This window comes from Hemiscyllium ocellatum, chromosome 17 (genome assembly GCF_020745735.1).
Source record: "Hemiscyllium ocellatum isolate sHemOce1 chromosome 17, sHemOce1.pat.X.cur, whole genome shotgun sequence".
NCBI classification, from domain to species: domain Eukaryota; kingdom Metazoa; phylum Chordata; class Chondrichthyes; order Orectolobiformes; family Hemiscylliidae; genus Hemiscyllium; species Hemiscyllium ocellatum.
Window position 1 is genome coordinate 34,382,255 of NC_083417.1, and position 21,947 is coordinate 34,404,201.

Genomic DNA, 21,947 nt, shown 5'->3' on the forward strand with positions numbered 1-21,947 from the left:
AATCGGTCTAATTTGACCTTGCAGGGAGTGTGACTTGACAAGTTAGTAGGTGATTGTCCATTCCACTTGGAAGAGGAAGTGGGGAAGATAGTGTGCAGTTTGTTTGAAATTGTAGACTCTTTAACAACACATTCAGGAAAGAATATATCAGCAATTTCAATAATTTTGGAGAAGAGGTGTTCTATACTAATGCAGAGTACAGTGGTTGGTAAAAGATGTAGTGAAATTCAGGAACAATAAGAGGAAATCCCATTGTTAGGAACAGGCAGGTGCCTTTGAGCCTGAAATGGTGGGTTTTGTAGATTCCAGAGTAGGGATTGTTGTAGCCAAGGTTGGAGGGGTGAACTGATTCCTTTCCTAGTTCCCTCTTCCACTGGTTGTTAAAAAAAAAGTTGGAACTCAAAAAGATCAATGATAACTATTTAGATGTCAGACTCTTTATTTTAATATCAAAAGCAAGTCAGCTATAATTCTTTAACAAATAACCAGTTTATTACAAGTGAATCTGCATTAAGCAAAGAAACAAAGATGATTGACAAAAGGTTTGCATATCTTACATGAGTTTGTGTATGTGTTAGTAAATATGCATAAATTATATTCCTGCATCCAGAGTTAACATTAGACCAGCATAACAGTCCAACTGGGGTCAAACATTCGACAGAGCACGTTCAAATAACAAATGCAGTCCAAGATACATCTTGTGGATTTTTCTGCACTCACCCAGATGGTTAGTGTGACTGAGTGTCATCATCACTCATGAGATCTTTACAAAGGATTTCAGTTTTTCTCTCTCAAAGATATAGTTTCAAAACCCCCCCCCCAAAATGCAGCTCTGTCATGGATTGTCTCAACAACAGTTCACAGTAGTCTGTTCTTTCCTGGGATTGCATTCTTTGGGGGGGAATTCTGACAACCACACTCTACTGCTTTGCTTTATTGTTCTAAGTGCAATTTTAACTTTCATTGGAAGAAATGTTAAGTTTAGCTAGCAATAATACCCCTCCTCTGAGTACAAAAAAGTTGGTTTTCAGACTAATTTTCTTCTGTATAATTCTAGGTTCGAATACTGCGTTTACTACGAATGTTGGGTAGAAATGATGACGACTCAAGTGAAGCCATGAATGACATTCTTGCACAGGTGACGACAGTATCTGAACATGTTAATGTAATCAGTAGTACCTATAACAGTCAGCAATCCCATCAGCTGTCAATATGTGATTGCTGCACTTGCCTGCTTGATCCTCATCCTGTAGTCTTCCAAATCGGCAATTGAAGATCAGACTTATTCATAGGCACTTTTTTGCTTCATAAATCATTGAAAACATGCTTGTCAGTTGTCTGTGGCTTTTGGGTGGCATATGTTTGATATTGACTAGAAATTTTGCTTTCACTGTTCATGTTCATTTAATTATCTGGCACCTTCACCCGATGGAATATTGTAAGCTATTTCTATTGAATGCTTATGTCTTTAAACTGTTTTGGATGTTGCTGTAATGTAATCTGTTTCTGTGCCTGGGTGCTTTGAACTTGTATACAACACGAGATAAAATTGTTTCAAAACTAGTATGGTTTGCAAATATTTAATATCTATAAATGTACCTAATACAAGAAAACAAAATGATTATTGAATGGTCCTGGATTGTTGTTCTTCTCAAGACTGTCAGCAATGTTGAAACTGGATCAAATCAAGGAAGCCGCAAAAATATACTATTGGGGCCAGTCCAGATTTTTAAAAATTGTGCGTACCAATTTTACCAATATTGTTTGAGTGAAAAAAGAATGAACATTGCTGGTATTGAGTGGTCTGAACTTTGATTTATTTTTAGGTTGCAACAAACACAGAAACCAGCAAAAATGTGGGTAATGCAATTTTATATGAAACAGTTTTGACAATTATGGACATCAAATCGGAGAGTGGACTGAGGGTATGTAGATCCACATAAACAAATCTTTGTAATCTGTACAAGTTAGTTACGTTTTGAAATTAATATAGTTAATTTGATTAGGTAACACATGAGGGACAATGAGAGTTCTGCAACTCTGCCTTAATGAATTGGGAAAGGCTAAAATCCTTCACTTGGAAAGGGCTGAAAGTAATGGTGCTGTGATCCTACCATGTCCAATGATGAAGCTGATGGACAATTCAACATCTATGCTTAGAAGGGAATACATGCGCTTACCGGTCATCATTGGAGTCCAGTACATCCCTTGAAAAGACAAAGCTAAAATGTTTGCAAACTTTTTAAAATTCTCTTGTGGCTGTGTGCATCACTGGCTGGTCAGTATTTATTGTCTGTCCTTTGTTGAACTTGTGAATGTGGTGGTGAGCTGCTGCTTTGAACTGCTGCAGTCCATGTGCTGCAACTAGACCCAAAACTATGTTAGGGAGGGAATTCCAGGATTGTTACAAACAAAATATTTCACCCAAAACTCTGCGAATCTCGAAGACCAGATTTTTAAAAAAGTACAGCACATTATCTGGTAGTTATGATCTAAATAATGAACACTCAGATCAATTTTATTGCAGAAATACTGTAATATTTTAATATTGGAGCTGCCCTTCCTGGAATTGTCAGATGATTATGATCGCTGGTAGATTTTAAATAATTTTGCTATTAGCAACTGTCTAAGATAATTAGAATATGGATAAAAGCATTTATATTTTGATAGCAGTCCTAAAACTGAACAATCTGAAATTATGAAGTCAAGTTCCTTTGGCATGTTATTAAAATAATTTATGGCAACCTATGTAAATAGCGTCCAAACATTTCTCTTTCCTGAAGAGGACATTTGACTCAACCTGATTTTTGCAACAACTAAACCAGTTTCATCATGTTATGGTTAACTTTGATAATTTAGCTTATTCTGATTTAGCTCTCCTTTCAAAAAGTGCTTTACTTGGTTCCATCTTAATTTTCTGCACTCATGTAGAAATAAATATCATTCGGAAAGGCAATTAATTAAAGCTTTTTTTTATATTATGGCTTTATTTTGGAAAAGTGAGATGTGCTATTACCACAAGATTTGGTGATATTTAGCTCCAGCTGTTACAAAGCTAAAACTGTCAATCATTATCACCAAGTCCTCAGGAACTAAATTTGGAACACTTTTTTCAATCTTTAAACCAAGTAACTTGTCCACCATTTGCCAAATGATAACTGGAGTATTTCAGCTTGTGTCTGCAACTGTAACAGTGTCAAAAGTTAATCATGTGCATTTGTTTTGTTTCTTGGTACATTCCTATTACAGCACTCTCAATTTGTTTGGTTAGTTGATAACTTGCTTTATGCAACCACAGCCTTAGTACTTCCAAATCAGTGTCACAATATGTGAGTGATCCTGAACAGTCATAGGGTTTTCAGGTTTACCACTATTTAAGGGACAGAATCTGTAAAAGAATAGTCTTGTTGATTTCAGACTTTTAAGACCTGTCAAGAAGGTGGTGATTGTTGTCATACATGTCAAAAAGAGTTTCATCTTCAATGTTCAATGCAACAAATAATGTTAAAATCTCTAAAGTTGTCATTAATTTTGTGATTAGCTTTTAAATGCAAATCAAGTTGATTGTACGTAACTAACCTTAAATTTCACATTTTAATTTATTGCAGGTTTTAGCCATAAATATCTTGGGACGATTCTTACTTAATAATGACAAAAATATTAGGTATGTTCATTAATTTAAACTTGTGTAAACAGCTTTTGCAATAGCTAAATCAGGATAGTTTTCTTTCTACTTTTTTATAAAAAAAGGTAGAGATTGACCTAAAGTGCAACTCAAGTTTAAAACCATGAATTTGGGTCTATTAGATTTTTAATGCTTTCTATTGAGCCAATTATATAAATTCTTATAAAAAAAGTGACTCCAATTGAAAAACATTCACTTGATATGAAATGCTTTGGGATTCCCTCAGTGAGTTGAGTGGAGAACTATTTCTCTAGCACCAGGTATTCTAATGCTTCTGATTTGCCATGTTACATATCTAGCACTAGACGCTGAATAGAAATTTCTTCCAACTAAATATTGTGTGCATACAAGCTATTGTTTTCAGTTCCTGCCTTGACCGTTAACTCCATACCTCAACTTGAGCCAGATCGTTTGCAGTCTTGACCCAGCGGTGAACTTCTTGCTCTGTATCCAGAGATGGTGGTATAGTGCTAATTTCACTGGATTACTAATCCAGATCCCCAAGCTAATTTTGTGGAGAAATTGGTTCCAATTCCATCATGGCAGATGGCGACATTTAAATTCAGTTTTCAAAAAAAAATGTTGAACAACCATCTAATCCCTTTTGATAGGCTTTTACAACAGTCTATGTTGCTCATTCCCGTTAGGGAAGGAAATCAGTCTATATGTGACTCCAGACCAACAGCAATGTGCTTGACTTGCAGCTGGTTTACCCATCATTCCTGATGTTCACCTGCATAGGCACTCTGTCCAGCAATGCCTTGATTTTAAAATTTGTTTTGAAATCCCTGTACAAGCTTACCTATCTCATCTGTATGCTCTTATAATCCTTCCAAATCTTGCTAGTTCAATGTTGGCCTTTTGTGGATCCTGGCTTTGAATTGCTGTACCATCAGTAGCTGAGTCTTTTGTCACTTAAGGCATAAGGTTTGAATTATCTTTGCTTCTTTCTACATCGTTTCCCTTAATCCAGTCTTTAAATCCTTTCTTTTTGACTAACCTTTCAGTCACTTGTCCTCCTATTCTAATGCAACTTGGCTCAGTGTAAAATGTCCTGTGAAGTGCCTTGCAATGTACATTTAAAGGCATTATGTAAATCCAAGTCTTAGATTGATAATGGAGTGTAGTTTGAATACCTGAGAAAGCTCAGTAGGAGGGGAATCATTTTGAACTGTCTACTCAAATGAAAAGCTTTGCTTTTGCAACAAGTCTTGTAGACTAGAATTATTTCATTAATTTATAGCTTCAGTTATAATGAGATGATATATCCTTTCTTGTGATTGTTGAATCATTCACCTCTGGTTTAGTTTGTGTTCAAATCAGTTTTGTAAATACATGCACAGTTTACAGCTAAATTTGTATAACTTTGCTTCACTGTTTGAAGGTATGTAGCACTGACGTCGCTGCTTAAAACAGTCCAAACAGATCATAATGCAGTCCAAAGACACAGAAGTACAATCGTGGATTGTTTGAAGGACTTGGATGTATCTATTAAAAGGTAACGGTTTCACATTCAAAACTTTAAATTATTTATACAGTTACGTTTGCATAGCAGACAATACAATTATGCATAGGTTACCATATGAAAATCTCATTGGCTCAAAGGTTGGAAACTACCTCAACAGCTTGTAGGGGTCATAGATGTGTGGTCATTTAATATTGTGCTTTAATATGTTGCTGCAATCCCTATGGATTCTATTCTCGTCATGCTGTAATGAATCAGTCCTGGTACTGTGTGGATGAATGCTGAAGAAAGGATTAAATGCCTCTCCTTTAATCCTATAATGTTGCAAACATTATTGTAGACAAATTTGAAATAAGTAACACATTTTTTTTTTAATTGCCTGAATGAAAAACAACTGCGGATGCTGCAAAATCAGAGACCGAAACAGAAGTTGTTGGATAGCCTCAGCAGGTCTGGCAGCATCTGTGAAGAGAAATCAGTTGAGGAAGGATCATTTGATCTTAAATGTTAACTTTGATTTCTCACAGCTAATGTTTCTGGTTTGGACGCTAATACAGAGCAACGTTGATTATCTGAACAAGATGGGCGGGCACTATTTCATTTGGATAATTGATTATTTGGTTAATTGATTCATTGCCTCTCCTTTGGGACTCAATTTTCTGTTAAGTCTGCTCCCTGTTCAGGAGAGGAGACTGCAGCATACCACATGTGAGCCCCAACCCATCCAACTCCACTGTCTGCACGCCCCCAACCACTGCGACCCCTGGCTGCCATGCGCACCTGCCCCTGTCACACCAATATCCCCGCCCCGCCCCCAGAGTGGACACCAACAGTAACACTGCTGCTGCCTTTGTGGGTAAATCTCCAAATAGCACTCGGACGCACACAACTTTTTGACAAGTTCCACCTCTGTCCTGTACAAGACAATGTTAAAGAGAATACCTGGGGAAGGGTGGTTTAGGGTTCTCCCTTATGTAGAATTTCAGGGGAAATGTGGGAACAGGGAGAGTGGGTGGGAGGTCAGCCATTTGGAGATGGTGCCTGGGCTCCCATTGAGGTCCAGGACTATTCTCAGCAGCATTTCAGTGAGCCGAGAGCGTTTTTAATCATTGTAAACAAAAGATGCAATCAGGGTTGAAACAGCTCTTTGATGTAATGTTTCTATCAGAACCTCACGATTTCCTTCGGATAGTTGATATTTGGATAATCGAGGTTTCTCTGCATTTTGCAAAATTGGGCAGCACGGTGGCTCAGTGTTTAGCACTGCTATCTCACAGCACCACAGACCCAGGCTGGAGTCCAGCTTTGTGCAACTGTCTGTCTGGGTGGAGTTTGCATATTGTCCCCATGTCTTCGTGGGTTTCCTTCCATTGTCTGGAGATGTGCAGGTTAGGTGAATTGGCTGGGCTAAATTGCCCACTGTGTTCAGGGATTTGTAGGTTAGGTGCATTAGTCAGGTGTAAATATAAGGTAAGTGAATGGGTCTGGATGGATTTCTCTTTTGAGGATCGGTGTGGACTTGAGCCAAAGGGTCCGTTTGCACACCAAGGTCCTATGATATAATATTGGAAGGAATTTGTGCAATCTCTTTCAATGTGTTAATGAGTTCAAAATTTAACTTGTTCTTCAACAAAAGTATTGATTTTGTTTTGCAGACATATGGCTTGCAAATGAAATTAAACATGTCAATTTCAACAAAAATTGTTGAAAATTTGGGTGGTTCTCATTCTGGTAAAGCACAAACTTATTTCACCTTTTTATTTGCATTTTTAGGCGTGCAATGGAACTGAGCTTTGCTCTAGTAAATGGAAATAATGTTAGAGGAATGATGAAGGAATTGCTCTATTTCCTGGATTTGTGTGATCCTGAATTCAAAGCTGATTGTGCCTCTGGCATCTTTCTTGCAGCAGAGAAGTACGGGTTTATATTTCAAGTTATTTCAATGTTTCATAAAGTTGTTAATAAATAACAATAAAATTTGACGTTCACAGGTTTGGTTGAAACAACACATCCTGCATCTACTATAGGTGCATAACATGCCAAATAAGAATAAGGGTACACATTCTAACCTTTCCACCGTTCAATAAGATTTAGGTTGATCTGATTATGGCCTTAATTGCACTTCTGCCTTTCCCCTATTGTTCAAAAATCTCTCTAATTTGGCCACATGTATATTTAGTGACCCAGCTTCCACTAAAATCAGGAGTTCAACCTTCCAAAGACTAATGAGCCTGAAGGAAAACCCTCACTCCATCTTAAATGGGGGAAAGTTTTATTTTTAAACTGAGATTCCTAGTTCTGGATTCATGTGAGTGGAAACATGCTTTCAGCATCTATCCTTTCATGCTACATCAGAATTTTCTTCAATTAGATCACCTCTCAATCTTCTAAACTCAAATGAGTACAGCCCAATTTGCTCTGCCTCATGTGAAAAGCAACCTGGGGAACCTTTTGTGGACTATCTTCTATGTAGATGCATCCCTTCTTGAGTAAGGAAACTGAGATATTGTGCATACTCTAGATCTCATCGTTGTTCTGTACACTTGTAGCAAACATTTATTTTATATTTTCTTGTAGTAAAGGCTAAGTTTTAATTTGCCTTCCTAGTGATTTGTTGTATTTGTATACTAATTATTTTGCTTTATGTAGAAGGACACCAAGATCCCTCTGCATTTTGGCAGTGTCTCGTAATTTTAATAATCTGCATTTTATTCCTCCAAAGTGGACATTTTCGTATTTTTCCTAAATTAGACTCCATCTCTGAATTTTTGTCCACTTGTCTAACATTTTCAAATACCTTGTACACTAAGTCCTGCTCAACTTGCTTTCCTACTATCTTTGTATTGTCAGCAAATGTTGCTACACTAAATTGTCCTTTTATCCAAGTCATTGATACTGTTTGTAAATGGTTGAGGCCTCAACACCAATTCCTGTGGCACTCCAAAAGTGATGGTTTGCTCACCGAGAAATGACCCATTTATCCTAACTCCGTCCCTTTTTCATTAGCCCATTGTCTATCCATACTACTATATTGCTGCAGTACCATGCATTAATATCTTAGATAGTGACCTTTTATGTCGCCTTGTAGAATGCCCTTTTAACATCCAAATCAACCACAACTATTGATTTTCCCTTTATCCACCATGTTTCCTTTTGTCAGTTACCTATTCAGTTCTCTCTCTTTATCCACCCATCAGCCATTAGAAACAGTGAATAAAGAGAAAACTATCTAAACCCTTGATTTGTGTTACTGCTATCCAACTTGTCTTTTGTTCATCTATTCTGATAATTGTCCTCTCCAGCTTTTGCATCCTTACTAAAATATTGTGTGCAGTCTTGAGCATAATACTACCACTCTAAGGTTGAGCTAGTGTTTTATGATGATTTGTCACAAATTTGTGGCTTCCATACTCTCTGATAATGCTTGTGTTCTTTAATTGTACAATTTGTTCTTGCCACCTTCAAAAACTTGTGCAAAAACTGTTCTTGCACTCTGTTTAAAATTGTATATCTAGCATGTTATCTTGCCCCATTCTTCTTACTAAAAACAACCATCACAGTTGTCTGCTTGTCAGTTATGTGTCACTGATCTGTAACCGCACTAGAGGAATTCTGTCAGCAATGCCTCTGTCACATCCTCCGAATTCAGTGGGAGAACTACCTAATGAATGCTGCTGTCCTTTTTGTAGCCAGTTCCATAACGATCAGGCAAACCTTCTGAAAAATTGACTACAGTGGACTAAATCCTGCATCTGTGGCCAAAAAGTGTGTTCCCTGCCTGGTCCTGGTTTTTCATTATCAAATATCTAGTATTCTGGAGAGGACAAAGAAAATACTTTGAAGACCATCAGAAATTTAGCAACATTGATATTAATGAGAAGAGCTTGTCACTGTCATTCAAAATGGTAACAATTAAACAATCAAGCCGCAGCATGTTTTTTCATACAAGTCCCCTAAAGATGTAGAGTGATGGCAGAGAATGATTAAAGGAAGGATTTCTTGCAATCTGGATCCCAGAACCTTCTCAAATTTAAATATCCCCTAGTTGAAAGGTAAGTACCGAGCTTTGAGAAGATTTGTAGCTCAGGTTCTGGATGTAGGTTTGCTCGCCAAGCTGGAAGGTTCATTTCAGACGCTTCATCACCATACTAGGTAACATCTTCAGTGAGCCTCTGACCGAAGCACTGCTGATGTTTCCTGCTTTCTATTTATATGCTTGAGTTTCTTTGGGTTGGTGATGTCATTTCCTGTTCTTTTCCTCATGGGGGTGGGGGAAGAGGGAAGAGCGTGGAGGTGGTAAATCGTGTCCAAATCAATGTGTGTTGATTTCCGGTTGGAATGCCATGCTTCTAGGAATTCTTGTGCATGTTTCTGTTTGGCTTGTCCTTGGATGGATGTGTTGTCCCAGTCGAAGTGGTGTCCTTCCTTATCTGTATGTAAAGGACACTAGTGAGAGAGGGTCATGTCGTTTTGTGGCTAGTTGATATTCATGTATCCTGGTGGCTAGTTTTCTGCCTGTTTGTCCAATTATTATTTGTTACAGTTCTTGCACAGTATTTTGTGAATGACATTAGTTTTGCTTGTTATCAGTACAGGGTATTTCAAGTTCATTAGCTGCTGTTTTAGTGCGTTAGTGGTTTTGTGGGATACCATGATGCCAAGGGGTCTCAGTAGTGTGGCAGTCATTTCCAGATGCCTTTGATGTAGGGGAGAGTGGTTTGGGTTTCTGGATGCGTTTTCTCTGCTTGTTTGTGTTTGTTGCTGTGAAATCAGCGGACTGTGTTCATTGGATACCTATTCTTCTTGAATACACTGCATTTGTGATTTTCCTCTACTCTGTGCAGTTCCTCCATGCTGCAGTGTGATGGCTCATTGAAGTAATGTTCTGATGCAGCTTCATTTGTGGATGTTGGGATGATTTGCTTCTGTATACACGCACAAGAATTTCTAGAAGCATAACAATCCAACTGGAACTCATTCAACAAAAACATTGACTTGGACACGGTCTACCTGAAATGGCATCACCACAGGAAATGGCATCAACAATTCAAGAATAGAAAGCAGGAAGCATCACCAGTGTTTCATCTGGAGGCTCACAGATGTTACCCAGTATGGTGATGAAACATCTGAAAATGAACCTTCCAGCTCAGCGAGCAAACCTACATCCATGTCATTTATTTTTGTAAGTGCTTTCTGGAAAGCTATAGTAAACAGATTTCAGGCTTTTTTTCAGTATGATCATTGTTTTTAAAAAACGTTTACCATTTGACTATCAGAGTACTAAGAAATACGAAACATTTGGGGCAAAGGTCTTCTCATAATGTTTATTTTTCTAAACAGGTATGCACCATCCAAAAGATGGCACATAGACACAATAATGAAAGTGTTAACAACGGTAAGAGGTCTCATCTTAAAGCTGCAGTTTTTCTCTTTAATTTTACACATTCGGCTTGAGTGGGTTAGATATTGGACTGTTAACTTGGGCCTCTAATTTCCCAAACTACTGATGTAAGATCTCCTTAACTTTGAAATATAGAAAACCTACAGTTTCAATTCCATTTTAACAAAAATGAGCTGGGATGCATTGTCACAGGATGCAGTTAAGATATGGCAATGCATCTTTAAATAAAGAAGATAAACGCCTTTTATTTTACAGCCGAGAGCTGTGGGAGCTGGACGGAAGTGAAGTTGGAGTAGGGAGGCTGTTGGGAAGGCAAGTGATTGCTATTTAAGTAGGTGTGTTCTAGATAGGGCATGCCAGAAAGGCAAGGTCACGGTGATCATGGGGGACTTCAGTATGCAAGTGGACTGCGTGAATAATGTTGCCAGTGGATCCAAAGAAAGGGAATTCATGGAGTGCTTACGGGCTGGCTTTTGGAACAGCTTGTGATTGAGCCCACAAGGGAGCAGGCTATTCTGGACTTAGTGCTGTGTAACGAGCCAGACTTTATAAAAGAGCTCGGAGTAGTGGAATGCTTAGAAAGCACCAATCATGATATGGTAGAGTTCAGTCTGTAGTTGAAAGAGAGAAGGCAAAATTGAATGTAATGGTGTTACAGGTAAATAAAGGTAATTACAGGGGCATGAGAGAGGAACTGACAAATTGACTGGAAGCAGAGCCTAGCAGGGAAGATAGTAGAGCAATGAAGGCAGGAGTTTCTGCATGTAATTGAGGACACCGTACAGAGGTTCATCCCAAAGAAAAGGAAGGTTTATCCAGGGTGGAGGGAATTGGACAACCATGGCTGACCAAGGAAGTCAGGAAATATATCAAAGAAAAAGAAAGAGCCTATAAAGTGGCCAAGAGCACTGGGAAATCAGAAGAATGGGAAAGCTACAAAACCAACTGGATAACAAAGAGAAATCAGGAAGGAGAGGATCAAATATAAAGATAGGCTAGTCAGTAATATTAGAAATAATAATAAAAGTTGCTTTCAATACCTAAGAAACAAATGAGTGGCAAAGGTATACATTGTGCTGCTTCAAATTGATGCAGGAAGGTTAGTGGTGGGAGGTAAGGAAACAGCTGAAGAACTTAAGTACTTTGTGTCAGTCTTCACAGTGGAAGACATGAGTAATATCCCAACAATTAGGAGAGTCATGGGCAGAGTTGAGTATGGTAGCCATTACAAAAGAGAAAGTGCTAGAAAAACTAAAAGATCTAAAAATTGATAACTCTCCTGGCCCCAATGGGCTACATCCTAGAGTTCTGAGGGGGGTGGCTAAGGAAATAGTGGAGGCGTTGGTTGTAATCTTTCAAAAGTCACTGAAGTCAGGGAAAGTCCCAGATGATTGGAAAATTGCTATTGTAACCCCCTTGTTCAAGAAAGAATCAAGACAAAAGGTGGAAAAGTATTGGCTGATTAACCTAACCTTGGTTGTTGGTAAAATTCTAGAAACCATCGTTAAGGATGAGATTTCTAAATTCTTGGAAGTGCAGGGTCGGATTAGAATGAGTCGTCATGGATTTATTAAGGGGAGATCGTGCCTGACAAACCTGTTAGAATTTTTTGACCAGGTAACAAGTAAGTTAGACCAGGGAAACCCAGTGGATGTTATCTAGCTAGACTTCCAAAAGACCTTTTTTGATAAGGTGCCTCTCAGGATGCTGTTGAGTAAGGTGAGGGGCCCATGGTGTTTGAGGTGAGCTACTGGCATGTGTTGAGGATTGGCCGTCTAACAGAAGGCAGGGATTTGCGATCAAAGATTAATTTTTGGAATGGTCGTTGGTGATGAGTGGTGTCCCGCAGGGTTCAGTGTTGGGGCTGCAGCTGTTCACTGTATATATTAATGATCTGGATGAAGGGACTTATGGGCATTCTGGCAAAGTTTGCCGATGATACAAAGTTAGATGGACAGGCGGGTAGTACTGAGGAGGTGGAGAGGCTGCAGAAAGATTTCCAGTTGAGGAGAGTGGTCCAGGAAATGGCTGATGAAATTCAGTGTGAGCAAATGCGAGGTTTTGCACTTTGGGGGAAAGAAGAATTACAGGCATGGAGTATTTTCTAACCTGTGAGGAAATTCATAAAACCGAAGCAGAAAGGGATCTGGGAGTGCTGGTCCAGGATTCTCTAAAGGTTAACTTGGAGGTTGAAACCGTGATTAAGAAAACGAATGTAATGTTGTCATTTATCTAAGCGTTAGAAGCGCACCGCTGCTTTTATATTGAAACTTTATAAAGCTCTAGTTAGGCCCCATCTGGAATACTAGATTCACACGGATGATCCTTGGAATGGTGGGCCTAACATATGAACAGTTGAGGATCCTGGGATTGTATTCTTTTGAGGTTAGAAGAATGAGGGGAAATCTAATAGAAACTTACAAGATAATGCATAGCTTAGAAAGGGTGGATGCTGGGAACCTGATTCCATTAGGCGAGGAGACTAGGACCCATGGACACAGCCTTGGAATTAGAGGTGGCCAGTTTAGAATGGAAGTATTTCTTTAGCCAAAGAGTGAGTCTGTGGAATTCATTGCCATGGAGCGCAGTGGAGGCCGGGATGTTAAATGTCTTCAAAGCAGAGATTAATAATTTCTTGTGAGATCAAGAATTTAAGAGCTACAGGGAGAGTGCGGGTAAATGGAATTGCAATGCCCATCAGCCATATTAAATTATGGAGTGGACTCAATGGGCTGAATGACCTTCCTTCCACTCCAATGTCTTATGGTCTTATGTTTTATAAAGCAGGCATTAGAAATAGAATCTTGGGGAGACAGTAGTGTAGCAAGGTTAGTTCGGCCTTTTTTTAAATATGGCATAGATCCGCTAAAGACTTGAGTTGAATGACTGCCATGTCTTGGGCTTCTAAAAGTAAGGTAATTTGAATCTAGTATCTGACGTGTAAAGATTGTTTCACAAAGTTAAAGTTCCGTTTTTATAAATTGTCATACCATAAATCAGGACAAATGAAATGATAAAATACAAAATATCAAACTGTTTTAACATACTGTTTTGAGAAGAGTCAATTATATAAAAATGTAAAAGATACAACACATTAAATAATTACTTGTAAATATCTGAAAATAACTTTGACAGAGCAAGTTTGAATTTTAAAAAAAAACAAACTCCACGTTGCTATACTGAGCAAGGTAAAATGAATCATAGCTGAGTGTTGATGCTATTACAGCACTTGAGTGTGAAGGGGTCAATTGTATGTTCAACATTTATAACTAAGCTAGTATGCATTTTGTTTTGCTAATAACAGTCCATAAGATGTAATTACTCTAGGTTTTGGATATTGAACAGAATTTGGTCCAGTTGAAAAGTTTCTGACAACTGGAAGGTTCATTTTTGATCTTTTGAAGCTCAAATGTACAATTATGTGCATGATTGATTATACAAATTCAACATTCCTGAATTCTGTTGAGCATTTAATGGGTAAAGTATAAAGAGATTTAACCACATTTAATGTGTTTGCAGTATAATGTTTAAGAGCTGTTCTTATCTATATAACATTTTATTTCATGCAAATCTCAGACTTAGGTTACTAAAATCAGTCGAGTAAAAAGTGAGGTCTGCAGATGCTGGAGATCAGAGCTGAAAATGTGTTGCTGGTTAAAGCACAGAAGGTTAGGCAGCATCCAAGGAACAGGATTTGACGTTTCGGGCCAGAGCCCTTCATCAGGAATGAGGAGAGGGTGCCAGGCAGGCTAAGATAAAAGGTAGGGAGGAGGGACTTGGGGGAGGGGCGATGGAGATGTGATAGGTGGAAGGAGGTCAAGGTGCGGGTGATAGGCCGGAGTGGGGTGGGGGTGGAGAGGTCAGGAAGAGGATTGCAGGTTAGGAGGGCGGTGCTGAGTTGAGGGAATCGACTGAGACAAGGTGGGGGGAGGGGAAATGAGGAAACTGGAGAAATCCGAGTTCATCCCTTGTGGCTGGAGGGTTCCCAGGCGGAAGATGAGGCGCTCTTCCTCCAACCGTCATGTTATGTTCTGCCGATGGAGGAGTCCAAGGACCTGCATGTCTTTGGTGGAGTGGGAGGGAGAGTTAAAGTGTTGAACCACGGGGTGGTTGGGTTGATTGGTTCGGGCGTTCCCTGAAGCGTTCCGCAAGTAGACGGCCCGTCTCCCCAATATAGAGAAGGCCACATCGAGTGCAGCGGATGCAATAGATGATGTGTGTGGAGGTGCAGGTGAATTTGTGGCAATTATAGAAGGATCCCTTGGGGCCTTGGAGAGAAGTAAGGGAGGAGGTGTGGTCGCAAGTTTTGCATTTCCTGCGGTTGCAGGGGAAGGTGCCGAGAGTGGAGGTTGGGTTGGTGGGGGGGTGTGGACCTGACGAGGGAGTCACGAAGGGAGTGGTCTTTGCGGAACGCTGATAGGGGAGGGGAGGGACATATATCCCTGGTGGTGGGGTCCGTTTGGAGTTGGCGGAAATGACGGTGGATGATACGCTGTATACGGAGGTTGGTGGGGTGGTAGGTGAGAACCAGTGGGGTTCTGTCTTGATGGCATTTGGGGGGGGCGGGGCTCAAGGGCGGAGGAGCGGGAAGTGGAGGAGATGCGGTGGAGGGCATCGTCGATCACGTCTGGGGGGAATCTGCGGTCCTTGAAGAAGGAGGCCATCTGGGCTGTACGGTATTGGAACTGGTCCTCCTGGGAGCAGATGCGGCGGAGGCGAAGGAATTGGGAATATGGGATGGAGTTTTTACAGGGGGTAGGGTGGGAGGAGGTGTAGTCCAGGTAGCTGTGGGAGTCAGTCGGTTTATAGTAGATATGTGTTGAGTCGGTCGCTCGAGATAGAAATGGAAAGGTCTAGGAAGGGGAGGGAGGAGTCTGAGACAGTCCAGGTGAATTTGAGGTCGGGATGGAAGGTGTTGGTAAAGTTGATGAACTGTTCAACCTCCTCGTGGGAGCACGAGGCAGCGCCGATACAGTCATCGATGTAGCGGAGGAAAAGGTGGTGGGTAGTGCCAGTGTAGTTGCGGAAGATGGACTGTTCCACATATCCTACAAAGGGACAGGCATAGCTGGGGCCCATGCGGGTGCCCATGGCAACTCCTTTAGTTTGGAGGAAGTGGGAGGATTGGAAAGAAGTTATTCAGGGTGAGGACCAGTTCAGTCAGTATTTTTCCAATCTCAGCAATTTCTCATAAAAGTCAATGTCAAGTTTCTTATAGAGAAATATTTTGCCATAGGGATGACTTTGAAATACAAACTTCCCTAGCTAGAAAAAGACTTTGTTTTTCATACTATGTACAATTTGGTTCACTGAATAAAATGCAAGTTTGAGAACTAGGTTGATATGCATAGAAAACATTTACCTTCAAACCACACCAGTTAAATGACATTTAAGTTTTCATTAAGTTTTCAAAGTCTTGATGCATTGAGGGCAATTTTAAACACAAGTGTTTTTGGCTGGATGGGTGTTTAAAATTTTTGGTCTCAAACCTGAATCAATTGTCTTGAATCTATCCACTGAGGACAGGGGGAAGAGCTGGTCAACTCACTCCCCTGAGATGGGTGGCTGGTTTGAGTTCTAAACATTTTAGTGCTCATCGATTTTACCACTGCCATTGGGTGTTGTAGGACTCCAGTAATTCAGCAGCTGAAAAGAAATGAGAGCTACTGTGTAGAAGAAGTAAGTAGTTTTTCAGCATTGATTATGGATTAGACAGAGCACGAGTGCTTCCCCTCAATCTCCATTCCAGCAAATCTCTAGTTAGCTCTCTTAATTAATGTTCACAAGTACACTTGTAAAGTTTTGAAATTAATTTCCTTGCTCTCCTATATTATTGAAAGTTAATTTGATACTGAGTGATCAAAATTTGTTTGACCATGTTTTGGCAAATACAAATTTAACAATGGCAACATGACGTTTTTTGTGGAAACCAAACTAAATTGCATGTCAGATTGTTACCAGGACTTAATTCAATTGATTTGTGATCTATGCTATTTAATTCTTTTCAATTGCAGTAGGATAATGTGCTAATAGAAAATTACTATTGGTTTTTATTTTGCCATGTGTGCAGGACAGAACAGATGGAGGCAGCTGAATCTGATTGCTGCAGGAGTACATCCACCAGCCAGAACTAGTGCCTACCATCGTGTACCTCTTTCTTTTTGTTCATACCTTATAAACAAAATTTCACTTTGTTTAAAGCAGAATTTTTGCAATCCAGTCCCTGGCTATTGTAGGTTTTAACAATAACATTTGACTTGCATGTATATAAGTTAGGTAAAAATTCCAAGACCCTTCTGAATTGTAATCGGACAAAAAATGGCACTAAGCTAAACAAGTCCAACGTTAGGATGGGTGACCTGGAAAGACACAGTATCTTGATTCTGAGGGGCAGAGGCTCAGTGGTTAGCACTGCTGCCTTACAGCGTCACGCACTGGGGTTTGATTCTCTCTGTATGGATTTTACACATTCTCCCCGTGCCTGCATGAGATTCCTCCCATAGTCCAGAGATGTGCAGGTGAGGTGGATTGGCTGTGCTAAATTGCTCATGATATTCATGGATGTGCAGGCTAGGTGGATTAACCATGGGAAATTTGGGATTGCAGGGTGGGAGAATCTGGATGGGATGCTCTTTAGAGAGTTGGACTTGATTGGCCAAATGACCCACAGTAGGGTTTCTATGTTAGGAAAGAATTTCTGATCTGGTTACCTGAAGGCATAACTAATGATGGTGATGCAAAGATGGAATGAACAAGGTCAGATTTCAGAAACTTTTTGTTCTTCGATTTTTATGGCTGGAAATGGATAGAGATAGGGAGATCGTGAAGGGACTTGTCTATGTTGAAAATTTGTAGGCTTTGGAAAACCAGAAGGCAAAGTTTGTTCATTCCTTGTAGGTAAAAGGGTTTGGCATGGGATAGAATAGCTTCAATGTCTGAAACTTTCATGGTGTTCCACTTTTCTTTCTTGTGTTGTGGCTTTCACTGGCTTGGTCAATTTATCACCCATTTCGGATTCCTCTTGAAAAGGTGGTAATGAGCTGCTATCTTGAACCACTGCAGTCTTTTGTCAGTAGGTCATACACAGTACTGTTGGGGAATGGCTCCCCTAATTTTGACCCAGCAACACAGAAGGAATAGACATTAAAGTTCTGAATCAGAATGGTGTGTGGCTTGGTTGGGAGCTTTGCAAACTGTAACTTCCCTGTGAATCTGCTACCCTTGTGACCTCTGTTAACTAGAAGGGCAGGTTTGCAAGATACTATCAAGGGAGGAATGAAGAATTGCTATATTGCAGACCTATATATGGTGCACACTGCTGCTATTGTGCATCAGTGATGGAAGGAGTGAATGCAGTAGATGTCAGTCATGTGATTTGCTTTCTCCTCTATAGAGTTGAGATTCTTGAATATTGTAGCTTCTCTAAGCCCTGCAAATGGAGAGTATTTCAACATACCCCTGACTTATACCTTTCGATAGTGTACAGACATTGGGGCTACTGTAAAGTATATAGTTTTGTCTGAAAATCTTGTTAGAACTTTCAGTGTGGAGTTTGGGATCCCAAGTGAATGGCAAAGAGAAATCTTAGGAAACCAAGTTCTGTGATTGCAAAAGGCACAGATTTCCAGCTGAATTTTAACAGGTGTGCTCTCCCTCCAAGAGGTGCCTTCTCTCTCAGCCTCACTACTTCATTCTTCTAATTCTCACTGAGGGGCAATGATTTTTCAAGCTTGATAGGTAGGAAACAGCCTTAAGTAGTTGTTGTGTTTGCCGACTGAATTTTCTGTTTCTATAATCACTCTTGTTACAATGGTCCTTAATTTTTCTATGTTTCCATTTTAGGCTGGCAGTTATGTAAGAGACGATGCAGTGCCCAACTTGATCCAGTTGATCACCAATAGTGTTGAAATGCATGCTTACACAGTACAGAAACTTTACAAAGCTGTCCTGGAAGATACGTCTCAGGTACAACATTTAAAATAGCAACACAATGTAGAAGTGCTCATTTCAAGCTTAAGTTTTTGAAAGCTGGTTTATAAATTAATTATCTGTATTAATTTAATTGTGTTTTTGTTCCTTGCATTGATTTCAAGATAAAGCTGAACAGTTGTCTTGTAAAAATCCCATTGCATATATTTTGCTTGGAGTTTGGATTTTGTGATGTGTTCAAAGATAAGTGTCTGTGTTTATTGTATTACAGATTTAAAGGTATTGCATGAAGAGATAGTGATTGACTTTTTTTTGTCTGCTGTTTGTCATTTCAAATTTTTGTGTTTTCATCCATAATGGCTAACTTCAAAAGACTTTGACTTTTGGGTCAGTATGTGGGACGTGTAGTTTAATGTGGCCAGTGTGGAGTTATTGAAGTGACATTCTTATAAATTAATGTGAGTGAAACCAAATAACAAAAAACTGCAGGTACTGACAATCTGAAACAAACACAAATTGCTGGAGAAATTTTAGCAAGTGAGGCAGCATCTGTGAAGAGAAAACAATCAACGTTTCAGACCCAGCAACCCTCCTTCAGTCTGGAAGAAAGCTATTTGGCCCATCTCAACTAATTCTTATCACAACTTAATTTTTTTTCTTGTATCTATTTGGAATCTAAAGAATGAGACTTTGCTATCTTGTCTGATAGGTACTGGGAAATGGCCAGAATAATCTATTTCCAACTTATTTCCACTCATTTCCAGTTATATCTCTGGCTTCACTACTTTTATATAACATTCGATATACAGGCCATTCTGCTTTCACATACGTTTTGATAATTCATTGTAATGTGATTGACAAATTGGTGACAGTGTTTCTAAAGCACATTTGTTATAACTATTCTGGCCCTATGGTGTGGCTATTGCACAATTTTCTTATAATGTGAGATCGCAAAAGAATGCGACTATTACGTTCTAGCAGAATCTACTGTACTTTTATCTCCTGCATTCCCAATTGCCTACGTCTGGACGACTTATCTTAATTTAAACCATTGAATTATTTCTCAACGCATCCCGTTTCCGTTTTTTTTTGTTTATTTTCTACTGTATTATCTTTTAGAAATTGTTGACTGGAGTTGAAGTTGCACAGGCAGTACTCCCAATGTGACCTGATCAATGGATTATAATATCTGTCATCTTGTATTCACTTAGTCATAGAGTCAAAGATGTACAGCATGCAAACAGACCGTTCGGTCCAACCCGTCCATGCTGACCAGATATCCCAACCCAATCTAATCCCACCTGCCAGCACCCAGCCCATATCCCTCCAAACCCTTCCTATTCATATACTCATCCAGATGCCTCTTAAATGTTGCAGTTGTACCAGCCTCCACGACTACTTCTGGCAGTTTATTCCATACACTCACCACCCTCCACGTGGAAAAAAGTTGCTCCATAGGTCCTTTCTATGTATTTCCCCTCTCACCCTAAACCTATACCTTCTAGTATTGGACTCTTTTTCCCCCCCCCCCCCAATCCCAGGGAAAAGACTTTGTCTATTTACCCTATCTGTGCACCTCATAATTTTGTCACCCCTCAGCCTCCGATGCTCCAGGGAAAACAGCCCCAGCCTGTTCAGCCTCTCCCTATAAACTCAACCCCTGGCAATATCCTTGTAATTCTTTTCTAAAACCTTTGAAGTTTCACAACATCTTTCCGATAGGAAGGAGACAAGAATTGTACGCAATTTTCCAACACTGGCCTAACCAGTGTCCTTTACAGCCGCAACATGACATCCCAACTCCTGAACTCAATACTCTGACCAATAAAGGAAAGCATTCCAAACACTGCCTTCACTATCCTATCTACCCGTGACTCCACTTTCATGGAGCTAATGACCTGCACTCCAAGGTCTCTTTGTTCAGCAACACTTCGTAGGACCTTACCATTAAGTGTATAAGTCCTTCTTGCTATATTTCATGGCTTTCAGCTCACTTTAATTACCTGCCACATTTGTATGCATATCAAAAGTTAAGCTCCCAGATGTTGTTTATATAGTTAAACAAGTTTTCATTGATCCTAACTCTGACCATTTAAATGCTGGTTTGTTTTGCTGATTTTTGTCCTATTTTTGATGTTGATTCTGTTTTTAATAGTCAGCAAATTTTGATTGTACATATACTACAAGTGCGTTTTATATCCAGTATATTGTACAGATTAGAAATATTGGCATGATTGATGCTACTGTGAAATGAGTTGTTGCTATCCAGTCTGACAATACATTTTCCAATTCATTCCCTCTTGTCTAGATCCTGTTCTTTGTTTCATTTTAACATGTAGGTGTTTGGCAAAGCTTGCTGAAAATCCAGAGCAATATGTCATTTTATTGTAGCCAGAAAAGTCACAGTAATCCCTCAGGGACTTCCTCTTCTAAAGCCAAACTAGTCTATTCCATTGTATGTTATCTTTCATGATATTTTGTTTCGTTATGGGCCTGTGTTTAAGGACACGCTTGAATTTCATCTAACCCATCTTTAGGGCTTACCAACAACTTAACAACTTGAAAACAAGTAGCTGCGAATGAGACTTAACACCCCAGTCCCATTTGGACTGTTCCCTTTTCATTATTTCTCTCCAATAAAGAAGTAAATTTAGATGAGCTATTTTTCATAATTTTCTGGAAATCTGGAATCAAAATAAAAATCTAGAAATACTCAATTTGACTGCATCAATGGAGAGAGAAACCATTAATGTTTCAGGTTGGTGTCCTTGAGTCAGAACTGGATGTGCTTAGCGTTCTAACTGTTCTTTAGCCATGCAAATGAAAGGGTTTAGGAAGAAAGAGAAAATAAAGATGAGATGGAGGACAGGGCAGATTCACTGATGAAAGGTGAAAGTGAGGGAGGAAAACATATATAGTAAGAACAAAATTGGAGGTGTAGAATAAGGCAATCGTGGCACTTCATAAATTACACAAAATTTAAAATAGGTGCATTGTTTAGTTTGCAATTGTTTTAAGTCAGAGCACAATGGGATTTGATAGTTAAGACAGGGAGCAGAGTTTTGGATTATCTGCATGCTTGTGGAAGACTAAACATTGGAAGCTGGCTAGAAGTGGGTCAGGATAGTCAAGTTTATATCTTTTGAGGTGCAATTGAATGTGTTGAGCAACAGTTGAGGCTAGACTAATATTTAGTCAAAAGATGTTACAGATGTGGAAATAGGCAGTCTTAAGAAATTATGTCATTTTGTGATTGTGAATTTATCTTTTGATTTTGAAATTTGATACCAGAGTGTAAGCAGTTTTTATTCCCCCTCCCAGTTGCCAGTGAGAGGAATGAAGTTTCTCTTCATGAACAGTAGGGCAACCTGAGTTTGTAATACAGACCAAAGGCAATAGTTTTGTTCTGAACGATACTTGTAGGAAATTTACTCTCATCTACTACAATGCTAAACTATAGTTTTGGA

General features: G+C 39.4%; 1 protein-coding gene across 1 annotated transcript in view; it reads left to right on the top strand.

Moving 5' to 3' along the window:
- The window catches only part of ap1g1 (adaptor related protein complex 1 subunit gamma 1), a 113,540-nt gene that overhangs the window by 46,757 nt on the left and 44,836 nt on the right, over window positions 1–21,947 (top strand). Inside the window, exons 8-14 of the mRNA XM_060838070.1 lie at window positions 1,058–1,138; window positions 1,827–1,925; window positions 3,609–3,664; window positions 5,070–5,183; window positions 6,924–7,064; window positions 10,491–10,545; window positions 18,394–18,516. Of these exons, the coding sequence (XP_060694053.1) occupies window positions 1,058–1,138; window positions 1,827–1,925; window positions 3,609–3,664; window positions 5,070–5,183; window positions 6,924–7,064; window positions 10,491–10,545; window positions 18,394–18,516 (669 nt within the window). The remainder of the gene's footprint in view (window positions 1–1,057; window positions 1,139–1,826; window positions 1,926–3,608; window positions 3,665–5,069; window positions 5,184–6,923; window positions 7,065–10,490; window positions 10,546–18,393; window positions 18,517–21,947) is intronic.